The following is a 16,040-nucleotide window of genomic DNA, read 5'->3' on the forward strand; positions in this document are numbered from 1 at the left end:
TATTTTCAATGTTTCCTGCTTCCAAGACTCATGACTGGAATCTTGCATTATGTGGCACAGGATAGGCAATGTGATGCTTATGGGCAGTTTGCTTAGTACGCTTATCACATTCTCTTCATCAATAGGCTTTTTGCCTTTTGTTATCCTTTTTAAAATTACAAATAAATTAAATGGGAAGGCAAAATATAAGCCACTTTACCTTTATTTCTAAGAATGAACTTGAGCCCCATATACCTCCCTGATATTCTATGAAAATGTGACAGCCCCAGTACCAGGATCTTAACTTGAGAAATTCTCCAGACAGTCCATTAGAAAGTTTAAAGAATTCATTTATTAAAATTTGATTACACAGGACAGTTGCAAAGCTCTGAATAACGTTTTGGTAGCAAGCGTTCAAATTAAATCACTCCCTCTGACATAGTCTCTCCCCCCTTGTCTCATACTGTCTTACAAACAAGCCTTTTCTCACTCCTGATTTCCCCCTCCCAGTTCCTTAGACTTAATTAGAGTCCAGGTGTCTTATCAGCCCATCCTTGGCTGCAACAACTTGTGAAGGAATGTGCTTAACAATTCTCTCTGTCTGCAAAGCTGCAAAAGCTGACACAGGTTTGCTCTCAGTAGTTAATCTGATGCGTGTAGCATTAAACAGCAACTTCATGCAATTCCATGGCAGGCGTGCAAAGCAACTGACAAAAGTGGTGGAGCTCAGTGTTGTGTATGGAATGCAACTACCCCTTAAATTGAGATGATAGGGATTATCTTGGGGCACTAAAGTGTTTGGTGGGGAAGCAAATGGCAAACACGTGATTTTTAACTAGTCATGCTAGTCATGGCCATCAAGTTGTATGAGTATCTACTGATAGTCTGTGAAATATAATTGTCATCTCACAAATTGCAGTAACTGAAGTGCTTCTAACTAAATGCTTCTTGTAGAGGTAAGGACTTTGGGGGCTGAGTCACTCCATCTTAAAAACCACCTTCCAGATATATAGGATGCAGCCAAAATGATCAGATTGTTGCAACATCTTCACAGCAAGAACTCCTTTAGGGCTTCTTAGTTTGGTGACTATGCTGTGGCTTGGCATATATGATTGTCACTGAGGTTTATTATGGTTTGAAATAAATAGGCAAGGAGAAAACTTCTTCCCTCCTTCCTTAGAATATTATAATTCTGTCCACAGAAGCAAAACTAATTGGCAGTAGGTTCATGATAGACAAAAGAAAGGATATGCCCATGTAGTATACAAGTCATTTGTGCCATTTGGCAGCTCTAGGCAAGATACTATGTCCTCTGGCTTAGTAATTACTTCCCTTCAATTTGAGCTCAAGCCTGGTGACTTCATGGACACATCTTTGCAGTTTTCTTGGCAGTGGTACAGAAGTAGTCATTGCCTGCTTCTGGGATGTTTTATCCTGGTCTAGTTGATAGCCCCGGTATTCCTGGAGGTCTCCCATCCAAGCGCTAACCAAGCTCACCCTGCTTACCTTCTGAGCCCAGAGAAGTTCAGTTAAATGCTACCCTCTGATGAGACATGCTCCAGTTTACTAGATGTTAAAAGAATTAGACAAATTCATAGCCATCTGTGAATGATTATTAGTTACGATAGCTAAATGAAACCTCCAGATTTAGTGGCACTGTAATGATGCATACAAGATGCCGATGGTGGGAAACATTATCCTTCTTCGCAGCAATATTCTTAGTACTGGATATATAGTAACTTCCCCATCCCCTCTCTGCATTTGTGAAGCTGCCTCAGATGAACAGAAGTACAACCAAGAGTCCATTGGAGTTGGGCAACCAGTAAATTTAAATAAATAAATAGATAGATGATGATGATGATAAAGTATTTGCTGGTTTTTATCCAAGGTAATGCAAAAGAAACATGCCCATTTCATAATTTTTTGGGTGAACCAGATTTAAGGGGTTCATATGTACAAGTAAGAATTGGGTATATGTTTAAGAAAGGGACGTTTACCTTTGAGATGAGTCACTTTCCTGGACTTGATAGGATTACTAATACTAGAGACTGGGACCCAAAGTTGAAAGAAGTTCAGATTTATACCACCCTAGGATTCCAGAAATGTCTTAGTCATCATAAATAATTCTAAATTGAACTTGTTCTGCTGCATATTTGCCCAAATGCCAGAACTAAAGCTCTCGCTGGCGTGATTATGGGCAAATTAGTTCAGTAAACCATGAAAGACTGGCTTTGCATGTGTCAATTACTCTCTTTGGATGTAGGAAAGACTTGGAAATGTGGGTGGAAAAAACAAAAGAATTTCTTCACACGCTGTATCCAAAAAAGAGATGTTGATCAAGTTCAGTTGCCCTGCTCTTTGGAACTCCCTTTTGGCAGAGATTCAGTCAACCTAGTCCTTCTTGGGCTTTAGGAAAACTCTGAGATATCTACAAGTTCCATCTTACACAGGAGGTGTGTGTGTTGTAATTGGAAGACGGGGTTATGGGTGCATGGCATTTGCATTTTTTGGGTTTTATCTTCCTTGATCTTTTTATTTTTACATGTATTGGGCATTTACTGTGACCATTATTTTGTATGCTGAGATTGTTAGCCTCCTAGAGCCTTCGGGAACAGGCAGTGTACAAGCAAAATAAATAAATAACTATAAATGCACTGGCTTGCATATGATGTTTACACACATGGAGTCAGGAATATGCTGGTTAAGTTGTGGAAGGGTGAGCTTATTGCAGATACTTTCAAGAAATCTGAGTAACTGCATATAGATGAGAGAGTAACTGCATGTAACTTTCATGTTGTTTTATTATTATTATTTTATATAAAGATATATATTTATATATAGTGCCATATGTCTATATATGCATTTACCCTGGATAGTGCTTTCTCATGCATTTTGCAGAAACAAAATTTGATTCTGATTATTCAAGAAAAAAGAGGCTGTCAGTTGCTACATTCCAGCTACCGTATCTGTAACTGCACACGTTGGCATCCCATTTTGTGTTTATAACTGTAGGCATTTAAGAATATCTATAAAAATCTAGTATGTGATTAGCCTTGAAGAGGTCCATTCAAGTCTTCTTAACTGATACTAACTTTTCACTTTTCAAAATGATTTCACTTTCTGCCTGCCGATATGTAATCATAATCATAAACATTTTATAGGTATGCCAGCTTTCTATTAAAAGGTAAAAGGCTCAAAGAGAGCAATCCTAAAAATTCACTAGAGAGCAAAATCCACAGGTGTGGAATTGTTTTCCCGGTAGGTGAAAAGGACTAAGCAAGGAGCCAGTAGAGGATTGCAGAGATAATGTTAGCAACAGAAATGTAAGGGCCATTAGCAGAACCATTAAAGGATAATAGAGGAGAAAGTAAACGTCTGCTTAGCCTTGGAAAAAGAGGGAGCATGAGAAAGAGACTCAAAATAACTCCACTTTGTATGATCTAAAGAGGGGGAAGAGAGAAACTCTGGAAGGCTTTCAAAATCCTGTTGTTATACATATTAGAAAAAAAGACATAAAATATTTGATTTACAAAAAATTGGCTGAAGAAGTTATTTCAGCTGGACCTAAAAAAATAAATTGCGTTGTTTTATATATTAAACCCAACTAAAACCAGAATTTGTACTGACTGATGAACATGGAGATTTGTCGGAGTGGAAGCTGAACTACAAGGGGTTAAAACTATGGTATTGGGAATTTATGCCCCAAATGAGGATAAAGGAACTGTTTATAAATGACTTATGGAGCAGTTAACACGTTTTTCTTATGAAAATTGGTGTCTGATGGGAGATTGGAATGATTTCTCCACAATTAGATAGAACATCAGCGAAGAATATTAAAATTACTCGAGGTAAATTACCAAAGGTTTTTCTTTTTAATTTGATGGAAAACTTAGATCTAGTGGATGCATGAAGACAGAAAAAATGTCAACTCTAGTGAATATACTTATTTTTCAGAAAGACATAGATCTTTTTTAAGAATAAATACGATTTGGATCTCAAAAATTTTGGCTATTCAAATTTCTAAAGTTGAGCTTTTACCAAATACTTTTTCTGATCACAATCCTGCTAGTTTGGTTAATTTTCCTCTAAACTTGAGATCTTGAGTATAGTTTGGATTTTTCCCATGATAATTAGTTTTCATTTATGAAGCAATTTACTCCTTTCCTCTTTGTTAAGACTGCTTTTAATCATCATACAGTATTCTGATGGAATCATCAAACAGCAATCTTAACAAGGAAGAAAAGAGGTAACATTTTTGAACTCTTTAGAACTATTTGTAATTCTGCTGTTCTTTGACTTACAGTATAATCAGAGCATAATCAAATTCTTTTTAAAAGAAAAAGATTCTGCTTAAACCAACAGTACCCAAAATGGTGCACTGTATCATGACTATTAAACAGATTGAAGTAACATCTACTGTCTTTGTTGGAAAAAGTGAATGAAGCCCTTGGGCCACCAGCTTTCTTAGGGAAGGAAGTTGAGTTTCACTCAGTAAAATAACAATCTGGCATAAGTTTGGAGGCCCTCCCCTGTAAACACACACACATGCACACACGCACACACGTCAGTGCCACTGTTGGAGTTGCTCTTCATGACACAGGTCATGCACTAATCAAAACAGTTTCCTGCAGATATCACAAAAGGGCTGAAGTGGACTACAAAACCATTGCTATAGACTGGCTTCTATCAATCCACAGTCAGGCAACAACATTGTTACTTTTCCCAAGAGTGGTTGTCCAATAAAAAATCACCCCAAAAGCAAGGCATACAATGCTCCAGGAGGTCACAGAGAACCCCAGTATAACAGCAAAGGATCTTCAGGCCACTCTTGAATTGCCTGGTGGAGTTTTCACACTGAACAACTGTGGAGTTCATGGAAGGATACCAAGGAAGAAACCTTTGGTTTCTTGGAAGAAAGCTCTCCAGAAGGCCCATTGCTGTCCATCTCAGTACTTTCAAAGGCTACCTAGATGATCCAACAGACTATTGGAACAATATTCTATGGACAGATGAAACCCCCCAGAATGTATTTTTGGCTTTAATCAGAAATGTTATGCTTGAAGAAAATAAAACACAATGAATTTCTGCTCAGTGTGTTCAATAAAGTTATGACACAGTACATTATTTTGTAAAACATTGATACTGATTGTTTAACCAGAATCTCTTTATGTACTTACAGGATTTAGATGAAGCTCAGTTCACAGTGCGAGTCACTGCATGGCAGGATTAACATTCTAAATGGCTCACAAATTTTTTCTCACCACTGTAGGCATCTAAAATACAATAACTTTTGAAATTTACTCGTGTGGCGATATTATAAAGCAATGTATATAAAATATATAAAGGAAGATCCTACAAAGTAAAGGGAATTAATGAAACATCTGGGAAGGAACAGAGTGGGAGATGTCTTAGCCTTCATTTTAACCTCTTGAAATTGGCAATTGCAATAAATCAGTGCATCCAACATAATGCTCATGAATTTCTGCCTGTGCAGAAATTCTTTTTCCCCATCATGAACAACCTAGATGTATTTTAGAGGGTTCCATAATCCTGTGGGCCAGAGGGAGAATAAATTCTGCTGGCAGATGCGGCTTCATATCATCATGATTAATTGGATTCAGCACAATGCTCCACTTTCCCACCCAACGTTTTCCTCCTACTTGTGTATGTGTTTGTGTCTATATAGCATTCTTGCCCCAATAATCCCAAGTCTTATATGTGTTTATTGCCCTTTCCCCAAAGAGTTATTTCAGCTGCAAAGAAGAGAGAATCTGGAAGATGAACACATTTTCATACTGTTCTTAACCCAGGTGGCTGTATGCTTTCAAGGGTCCTGTTGTCTTTTGCAGACAAATGAATTCTTGGATAGAGAGGATAGTACAATAAGGAAGATAGAACTTCCTTGAATTTCAGTAAATATAATCTCCTCTCTGACTTTCCCTACATTAACCAAATTGAAGTTAGAAAATTTAATAAGTATAGCGACATGGAATTGGATGTGGGTAGAAAATGAGGTTTAGAGAAAGAATGTTATTCAGTGCACATTCCATCCACATTTCATTTGAATTCTTTGCCTTTTCTACCTGTAGGAAAAGAGAAATCAAAACATCATTTTCATATATTGTGCTACTCTATCTTGGGGCTAGCTGAGTCACCTACTGCATCAGTATATACACATATGTGTCTACAGTATATTCTGATCTGGAATTGCTGGTCAGTTTGCTGGGGGCACAACCCAGTCCTTCATACTGCATACAGCAAATGTGTGAGTGAAATAAACTCACGTAGTACTTGAAACTAATATATACATTTGGAACAATGGAAATTGGAGAGGCAACTCCATTCTTAGAACAGAAAGCCAGTGTGGTGTAGTGGCCAAGGTGCTGAAGTAGGAGCAGAGAGACCCAGGTTCCAGTACTCCCTTAGGCATGGAAGCCAGCTGGGTGACCTTGGGCCAGTCACTCCCCCTCAGCCCAGATCAGCATCAGGTTCTGCAAGGGGCCAGCTGATAAACATACACACCACTGCATCATGCATTGATAGCTATGCTATAAGAACTGGGGAAGCACAGTGCAAAACCAAACTGAAACTGCAGACATGCAGGACAAATGCTAAGGAAAACAACTCCCTCCTTGGAACCTTCTCATTCTACAAACTTGAATAGAAAGGGAAGCTTCCAGGAAGGGAGAGTGTTCTGCACTGAATGAAGCTGGAGTGGCTGTTCCTTTCTTCTTTGACTTGCAGCCATTTTCCAGGCTCCTAGGCTGCCTTTCCTTTCCTAGCAGTTGAACCTACCTGATCCCACTAAATGGAGATTTGGGAGCCTGAAGTTGCTAATTTCTGCTTGGAAATCAAATGTTTTGTCTGTTCCCCAATACTGGCCTGAACAGAACATTGTTCTGACTTCAGCTTTTGTGGGGACTGACTGGCTTCTTTGTATGACCATCACCATATATTAATGATAATGTATGTTCTTCTTGATTGAATCCCCAGTATTTTAAATCTGTTGATACCAAGAATTATGGGTGTAGGGTTTATCTAAAAAAACTATACAACACTAGAAGGAAAAAACTATACTGGATTTGTAGCAATTGATTTTTATATGTTGTTTATTAACATTTGAATTACCCATTTTTTGACAAAGGGGCAAAAAAGGTTTTGACCAATATGATCAATATTTTTGGAGTTGTTTAGAATATAATTTTCAGGCTTTTCTCCCTCCTTTTTTTAATGCCATGTTGATTAATTTTGTGGTTATGTTGATCCTTTAATGTTGTTATACTTATAGATTTTTTATTATTTTTCATAATTAAGAAGTAAAGAGTTTTGGATACAGATACTCTAAGATACTTACTCAAGAGGTTATCATGGGAAACAAAACATAATTTTTTGAATATGTCTGTGTAAGTTTCTCAACAATTTCCTTACTCCAGGGGCCATACAGTAAAGGCTGTGTGTGAATCATTCCACTTAGCTAAAGATGCTGGGTTCAAGGTGGTAGCACATATGATGCCAGATCTCCCCAACGTGGGACTTGAGAGAGACATCAGCCAGTTTGTGGTAAGAATGACTCTTTTTTACTTCTCTCTGATTATTGCTCCCTTGGACTCAGGCTTCTCATGACACAATCTGGCTTGCTTGCCTGGGGAAGGAGTAGGAATAAAGCAACTAATGAAAGCTTGATCTTTCCTTTGGGTTTCCTTCAATCACCAAGCCTTTTCATCAGATGCCTGACTATTTGGCACAAAAAACATTCCTAATTCTGTCTTAAAGTCAAATGTTTAGCAAAGCCCTGATGATTACATGGACAAAGAGTCATTATGAAGCTTGTGAACTGGTTGAGTAAGCTATGCAGAAGTCTCTGTTCAGCAAGATCATAGTCAAATCAGTGTTCACTTTAGCAAAAGGGGAAGAGAAAGAAAGCATAGGGTGGAGACATGGTAGCATTTGTATTTTAAGAGTGTTTCCCATAATATTATATTATTTCCCCTAATACTAATAAAACTGTTCAGGGCCATAGGTTCAAGAGAAGCCAAAGGAATATTTCACCAAACACTTACACTGCAGCTGAATAAATTATTTACTACTAATACTTTAGCAGCGCTGGCTGCTATGTCCAGTGGCAGTTTAAAAAGCTTGATACTATAAAGGTATGACTTAGTTCACACATTTTGATAAGCCATTGATAGCTTATCCAAACTTTGTGGTCTAAGCCATAATTGGCAGGGTTCAGACAACATACTATACCATTAACCATCAAACAACACACTATGCCATTGAACTATTATTTACAGAAACCCTGCCTAGGTTTGCAAAACATGCCAAGTCAAACAAGCCACATTATGGCTCAGTGCAATATGTGAACCCAGCTGCATTTCATAAACACAGTTAGTTATAATTGACCAAGATCTCCAGTGTTGAAAGACAGCACCACCTTACTAGGTATTAAAGGCCAAGCAATCAGAGGATGACATTGCTCTTCTATTCAAGTGTCTTTCAGCAACCAAGGCAATGAAATAACAGCCCAACATTTACCAACAGGAGAGCGGCAGGACTGAGCAGAAACCATGGGGAGGTTTTGCTGCTTTGCCATTGTAGACTAGGCAGATTATAAATCTTCTAATAATAGAATAGGTTGCTTCAAAGCTCTGCACCTTGTGTAAGGCTTCATTTGTTTTATTATATCTCTTGGAGATAATGAGAATCTAAAGATAGAGCTCCTTGGTACTTTCTACCTCTGGGTTTTTCAAGTAGATCAATAACTGTGTCAGAGATTTCACTACATCATGAGTTCTTTGAAGGGTGTGACATCCAGAAAGGTGCAAACCTTAGTGGAGTAAAAATGCTTCTTCCTTGTCATTTTCTGAGTTACTATTAAATTCAAGTCTTCTGCTGTGTAGAGGCAGCTGATTTCTTCTCTCAATATAAAGCTCCCTAGCTGTTGGCTACCAATCGCTTGGGATCTTTGTATGTTGGAAAGATACTGTATATAACAAAAACAAAAAGATGGGGGGTCATCTTAATTTAAAACAGCCATTGCTGGAGAGAAATGGGTAGTCACAAGCACTGGATTCCAAAATCAGTGCTAAAGTAATTCCTTTATTAGGACAACTTAAAGATCATAAATTAATAAAGTATTTTGTGATTTCTTCAGATCCCTTCATTAGTTTACACAGTAAATAAAACAAGTGGTCCACTGTTTCTCAGGCAGTGGTACCTGAGAAATGGATTTAGAAGAGCCTCTAAAAAACTGGACACTAAGATTGCCTCTAAGACAAAAATTGTGGCAGAGTTTGAGAAGCAAAGACAGTTTTAAATGCTCAAAGGTGGCAGAGTTCACTGTCAGCTGTTCAACTGTGATTGATTCCCCAACATGGTTTCAGTATGGATTTAGAATAAAGACTTTGCTATTGCAGATTTCTGAAGGTACATCTTAAGGGCACAGCTACTCTGGGTGTTTTTAGTGGAAATATTTTAAATAAATGCATTTGAATAAAAATGTACAATGTGAATGTGGCAAACTTGTGTTTCAAAAACACCTCATACAATTACAATGTTATTCAGAGAATTGAATTGGCAGTTATTTCAGCAAAACCTCATTTTAATGGACTGATTGGGCATTGTGCAGGAAGATCAGTTGAACCAGAGTAGGTTATCATTGAGACTTTCATCATTTCTGTGATGACATCATGTAAATTTCACATTTACAATTATTTATTACATTTGCATAATGTTGACATTACATAAATGATGTCCATTTGATGCAAATGACATCATTTGGGTAATTATATCTTTATGCAAATATTATAAATCACAATGGAGATTTGCTTTGCTTCATGTGAAGTCTTTTCCATTAAGATCTGATCAAATGAGGTTTCATTATATTAAAATGAAGCCAAGCCTAAGAAAGGACAGTTTCTAGTTAATATCCCACAAAGCAGCAGAAGGAGGAATCCCAAGTGCGTATTTCCCACTTCTAGTACTTATTTCAATACTGTTTTGACAGCACGTGTGATTCATGACCCCCCCTTCCATTTTTCCCCCAGGTCACCTCATTTTTCTTGCATTGTGACAACACACAAGTGTGCCTTTTATTGCCTAATGTAGTCTTGAGATGCTGGCTCTGTTAAAAAACCTCATTAATTCTGGTGAGCAGTTGATTTATGCCAGCTATTAATCTGATCATGTTATAAACTCCCCTGCTGGATCTGAGGCACTTGAAGGGATGTGAATTCTGTTTCTGTAGCCTTGGCTCTATTAATGTTAATTGTTTAGAAGTTCTGGAACAGTGTTGTGAATTATGTGTTGCTTATATGTAGCAGTTTATTATTATACTCTAAACAAAAAGTTGCTTTTGAAAATCTGTCTTCAGAATTTAGGCATCTCAATAGATATTGCATGTAACACATGGTGCCTTCTGCATTAAATCCTCATGATTTTATCCAGGTTTATCAAGTAAGAAGAGCCCTACTGGATCAGTCTAAGGGCCTTCCTAGTCCAGCATTCTCTTCTCATAGTAGTCATTATGGAAATCTCTAAGCAAAACATGGGTACAATACTCATATTTCCAAAACTGGTATTGAGAGATGGGCTGACTTTGGGGAGGGACAAGGGAGACACATTACAAAAAAAATATCCATTAGTAACCTTATCCTTCATGACTTTGTTTAAAGGTGTCCAAATTAGTGTCCATTGCTACATTTTTTGAAAACAGATTCCATAGTTAACTGTGCAAATTGTGAAAAAAAAATTCATTCTTCATCAGTGATGACCTGGATTCTCATACAACTTGGAGAACAAATGTAATGTAATCATTCAAGTTCTAAACTAGGACTGGGGAAATCCAGATTCAAATTTCTGATTAGCCATGATGTTCGCTGGATTATTTGATCCTAGTGCTATCTCTGAGCATGTCAACCTCACAGGATTGTTATGAGGATAAAACTCTGAGAAGACCATCTACAATATCTTGAGCTCTTGTAAGAAATGTAGGATAAACATATAGTAAATAAAATATGCCGTTAAAAATTGATAGTATTATACAAGAGAGAGAAGGAATTTCACTCCATCCTGTTTTTCCAGACCATAATTAGTAATGGATACCTCTGTCATCTCCACCCCTACCCCTGTCATAAGCACCTAAGTCATGCAGGCATTTTTACTTTTCCAATAAGTCTGGAAGATCAAGAAATATCTTCATATTTCATACTACTTAGCTACTTCCTAAGCCACAGGACCTTAAGCTATAGGCCTCTAAAAATGTTTAAATAAGCAAATAAAAGGGATGCGGGGAGGAAAGCTATTTTTCCCATCATTGTACAAGCAGGGAAAGTCTCTTAAAGGCTTATTAAATTGGCATTAAACATCCCATCCCTTTAAAACCTGCTATTTTTGCAGAAAGAGTAACTCTACTAAAAATCCTTGTGCCTTTTTCACTTTTACATTAACAGAGACAGGATACAAGGTGTTTGGCCACAATGCCTTGAAAAATATTTCCAAGAGCTTTATTCAGCACTCCACAAATGCCTGAAATAATAACTTTAATTGCAAACAAATTGCGGTCGGTTGAACTCTGAACAGTTTAATAGCTTTCTTTTTTATTGTTTCAGCCCAATGGAATATTGAAAATAAATGATGCAAAGGGGCTCAGCCCTGCATCTGTTCATCTGTCTGCTCATCTGTCCATCCATCCATCGGCAGAATGACTCTCCCAAACCAAAAAGAATTTGGTTTGGCAGGAAAAGCCAACACAGCAGAAAGGAGGAGTTTGGAAATGGGCTGCAGAGGGGAAAAAAAGCCCCACTGGGCATCCCTATGAGCATAGCCCCTGGACCAGTGTTTCTCAACCCTGGTGGCTTGAAGATGTGTGGACTTCAACTGGCTGGGGAATTCTGGGAGTTGAAGTCCACACATCTTCAAGCCACCAAGGTTGAGAAATACTGCTCTGGACAGTGGCTTAGAATGTCTCCTCAGGTCTTCTATACCTTGTACCTTCTTGCCTTTGGTAAATAAGCATCTTAGTAGCAAACCACTAAATGTTTTTAGGCTCCTCATTTTCCCTTGATCTTGACTGTACATTCTTTCAGAATAGAATATATGATCACACTGCTAATGTTTAGATATCACGTTAAGTCTTAATGTGTTTTCTTTGGCTTTCATTTAGCATGTCAGGTGAATTGTGGCTTATATCTTAGAATGATGAGTGAGCCCAGACAGTTGTGGTTTATGCAACAAATCATCATTAAAGAAAACATGTCTTAGCATGGAGTGCAACCCCAACCTTTCCCTGTACTATTGCAGATACAGGGCTATAAGTAGAAGTTTGCTGGTTCCTTTCTTGTTTTTCAAAAAAGCTACAGACTTGGATTTTGAACCACCCAAAGTTGCTGATTGGAATGGCATCTAAATCCAATAATAAATAAATATTTCCTATAGCATGGAAAATGTATCATTTTTTTGTATCAACAGCCAGTGATGTTCTGTTCTGTTCCATGTTCTTGAATCTCTTATCTTTGGCACTCACCAAACTGTGAACATGTGCTGGGTACATCTGCCTTTGTCATGAACTACGTGGGGCAGCCTTCTGTGTAAGACACTCTTTGAACAACTATGAGCAGTTTGCACTTTTTCTCTTGCACCTTAATTTCTCTTACAGCTGATGAATGGTAGAGCTATTCCCCCGCCTTGGGCTGCTTATGAATCATCAACTGAAAATGCGCAGGGCAATTTTGAGAGTTGAATGATAAACGTTTGCAATCCTCCTCTCTGCTCTGCTTTGGATTAATTGTTGCTGTAACATCACTGACATTTAAAATCTCTTAAATAACTGCAGTGGGAAAAGTCAGCTGTGTCAGACTCTCTGGTTCAGGAACTCATTTGCCTTCCCAAGGAATCACACAACTTGGCTAAAGACTACTTTTTTTGCAAGCAGAGTTAATAGCCAAGTAAGATAGTGCACTCTAAGTGACAGTGAAGAATTCCCAGATAATTATAACCAGATTTAAGGCTGTCAGTCATGTTTCCCCCTAAGCAGGCCTCTTTGCCCAGGCTGTAGAACTTCTGCAGTCTCCACATTCCTTTACACATGTATAGGTAAAGCACTGGCTTCAGCCTGTCCTGACAACTTTTTTATACAAGCTGCATCTCAAGATGATGTTAATTCTAGCCCCAGACTTGGAGTTTTTACATTTCAAGAATATACGTGGGTGAGGAATTCTGGTGGACATTTGTCCTTCATGTTTTCCACTTTGGATCAGCATTTTAGACATACATCCTAATACCTACTTTTATCCTACATTTGATACTGTTTGCTGCTGTTTAGAAATGTTATCCTTGGTACCAGATGATAATCCATATGCTTCATACTGATAGATCTTGCTGTTATTTGATGATAGCTACTGACCTAGGTAGCTGTGAAAAGGAATTTTAAAAACCACACAAGAGAAAAGAGGTATGTTGAGTTAGCCTCAGTGGTAAAGTGGTATTTCCCTCACTAATAAAAATCTCGAATGCTAATGAATACCAAGGAGCAAGAATAGGGGAGCATCCAGAGACTGTGTGCATTTCAGAGGTGTTTCATTGACCAATGGGAAATAGGTTCTTGCTAGATCTTCAGCCTAATACTTTTCTGATGGTTTGGTATGCTCTCCACAGTTTATTCTCTGAAGATTTTAAAACGCTACACTAAACTAGGAAATGTAGAGGAGATGACCTGCATACAAATTTGAAATAACCATAAGTTCATGGGACAAGGATGCTATGTGATGGGAGGGGGGATTTTTCTTGTTTTCCCCCAGACTTAGCTGGAGTGTTCTGGAAACTGTGTGTGCGTGTCCTCACATGTGCACATATATGTTTTAACTATGTTAAATATATTGAGGGGGGTTGCATTGCAGTTTTATAATGCTTCTCTCAAAATAGCAGGGAACGATACTTCAGCAGCTGCAAAAACTATCCTTTTCAGCAATGATATTCACAGAGGTTTAGGAAGGTGCAGGTTGCTGCTCTGGCTCAAAAGGTGGACCTGTCCTGGGAACCCTGTAGACAGATGGGCTTTTATGCCGGAGTCTCAGCTAGCCTGTTTTGAGTTTTAGGACTGGTTGAGAAAGGTTAGGGCTGCCAGATCTGGGCTGCAAATATGCAGATGAGCTTGAAATGGCAGCAAAGAGTACAAACAACTCTATGTCTCGATTTTTCACCTGTTCAGTTTTGACTTTGTTGTAATTGTGTTGTAGTTATATTCCTTTCAGTGTGTTGTATTTGCATCTAAACACCTTCCTAATCTCTGAAGATACTGGTGTGCCATTCTTAGTGGCAGACCTGTTCTGTTATACCTAAAATGTAGAAGCACTTTGAGGTGTTTGTTATGTATCTGTGATATATGCAAGCTTTGAAAAAAATGTTTTTGGCCTCCATAATTCCAAAATAACCGCCCAGAGTCCCCCTTTGGGGGGAGATGGGCGGTGACAGAAATTTGAAATATATATGTATGTATGTATATATGTATGTATGTATATGTATATGTATATATAGTTTCCTGTCTTTCACAATATTTCCTATAGTAATTGTTAAAGTTTTTATATACGTGCTCAGACATATATAATGAAAAGGAAACGAAACAAACTGGCCTCATAACTCAGTTTGATCTGGAGGCAGAGCACTAGTTGGGGCAGAAAAGAATTCTAACTTCTAGCAGACTTCGTATAAAGTCTCCTTAGAAAGTAAACAACTTATTACATCTTTACATGTAAACACCAAGTGACTGTTTTATGTCCTGGTACCTTGGAGTCATTCAACAAAAATCAGTCTTGGTTATTTGACGTATTATTCCTAAGCCCACAGTTCATTACTTTGTCAGGAATGCAGGCATAGATAAGGATGGCTGCATGGTACAGTTCGAAATCACTGGTTCTTTCATCTTCCTGAATGAGGAGCATAACATTAAACTGCTGCATGTTATGTCTGACCTGTACAATCACCATGCAGGAACACTTTGCTAGACAGATGCTAGACTGCTTGGAGCTGAACCAAAAAATCCAACCCCCTTTGTATCATCATCATCATCATCATCATCAATATTGTTTGCTCAAAGATTTTCTGTAAAATTAAAAGGCACCCATTTTAATTGACAATTTTTCAAGTATTGTATGCACAAATGTTCTCTCACATTGTGTCTCAGTTGATCTGACCCTTATCAGAATACATTCTCAGTAACACTGACTTCTAGTCAGTTATGATTAGCTTGTTCTTGTAGTGAATTTAACCCTTCCAATATGTGGTCCTTGGTGAATTAGGATCACCCACATATCTCATCCAGAGAAGAGAAAATAGCAGTAATTGGAGGGAAAATGATGGCAGCTCTCACAACTATAGAGAGAGACACTAGCAACAGAGATAATTTTAATGTGATAAATTTTCATTCAGAGAAGACCACACATTTTCAAGTTTTTAGGCCCATAGGTATATTTCAAATTTTGCATTGTGTCCTTGATGCCACAAAAATTGCCATGGCAACAGGTGGGGAATTCTGGGAGTTGAAGTACACACATCTGAAAGTTGTCAAGGTTGAGAAACACTGGTTTAAGTCCTAACTCTGCTGAAAGTTTCTGCTTTTTCTACCTGCCTGACCAATCTCCACATAATGATGGGACAGAGATCAGTCTTCTGGAATATTGTCACTTTCTCATCCATTTCAGTTTTTCCTTGTTTGACTCTTTTTGTTCTGTCAAGTTACTTGGAGTGAGCAGTAAACCAATTCCATAGATATTTATCCTGCCAAGGCAAGATAATCACCTGTTTGTCTGGCCCCTGGAAGAAAGGCTGCGGCTGCACAGCTGAGTAGCTGTCCCCTCAATAATGGAAAAATAGCAGTTTTCTGCCATCAGCATTACTAATTTGCACAATTTGCATCCTGCTTATTTATGCTAGCAGGTTTACAAGGGTGTGAATGAATGGGATCTGTCGATGCTGTTAGTGGTAATAACAGTGGAAGGGGGAGGAGGGTTGAAAAAAATTAAAATAAATTGACTTGTGCTAGCAAAATCAATCATTGCCCTTACAGA

General features: G+C 38.1%; 1 protein-coding gene across 1 annotated transcript in view; it reads left to right on the plus strand.

Annotated features, from left to right (window-relative positions):
- ELP3 (elongator acetyltransferase complex subunit 3) overlaps positions 1–16,040 on the plus strand; it is a 107,713-nt gene that overhangs the window by 32,243 nt on the left and 59,430 nt on the right. Inside the window, exon 9 of the mRNA XM_063300645.1 lies at positions 7,413–7,539. Within this exon, the coding sequence (XP_063156715.1) occupies positions 7,413–7,539 (127 nt within the window). The remainder of the gene's footprint in view (positions 1–7,412; positions 7,540–16,040) is intronic.

The sequence above is a fragment of the Candoia aspera genome, chromosome 1 (genome assembly GCF_035149785.1).
Source record: "Candoia aspera isolate rCanAsp1 chromosome 1, rCanAsp1.hap2, whole genome shotgun sequence".
NCBI classification, from domain to species: Eukaryota; Metazoa; Chordata; class Lepidosauria; order Squamata; family Boidae; genus Candoia; species Candoia aspera.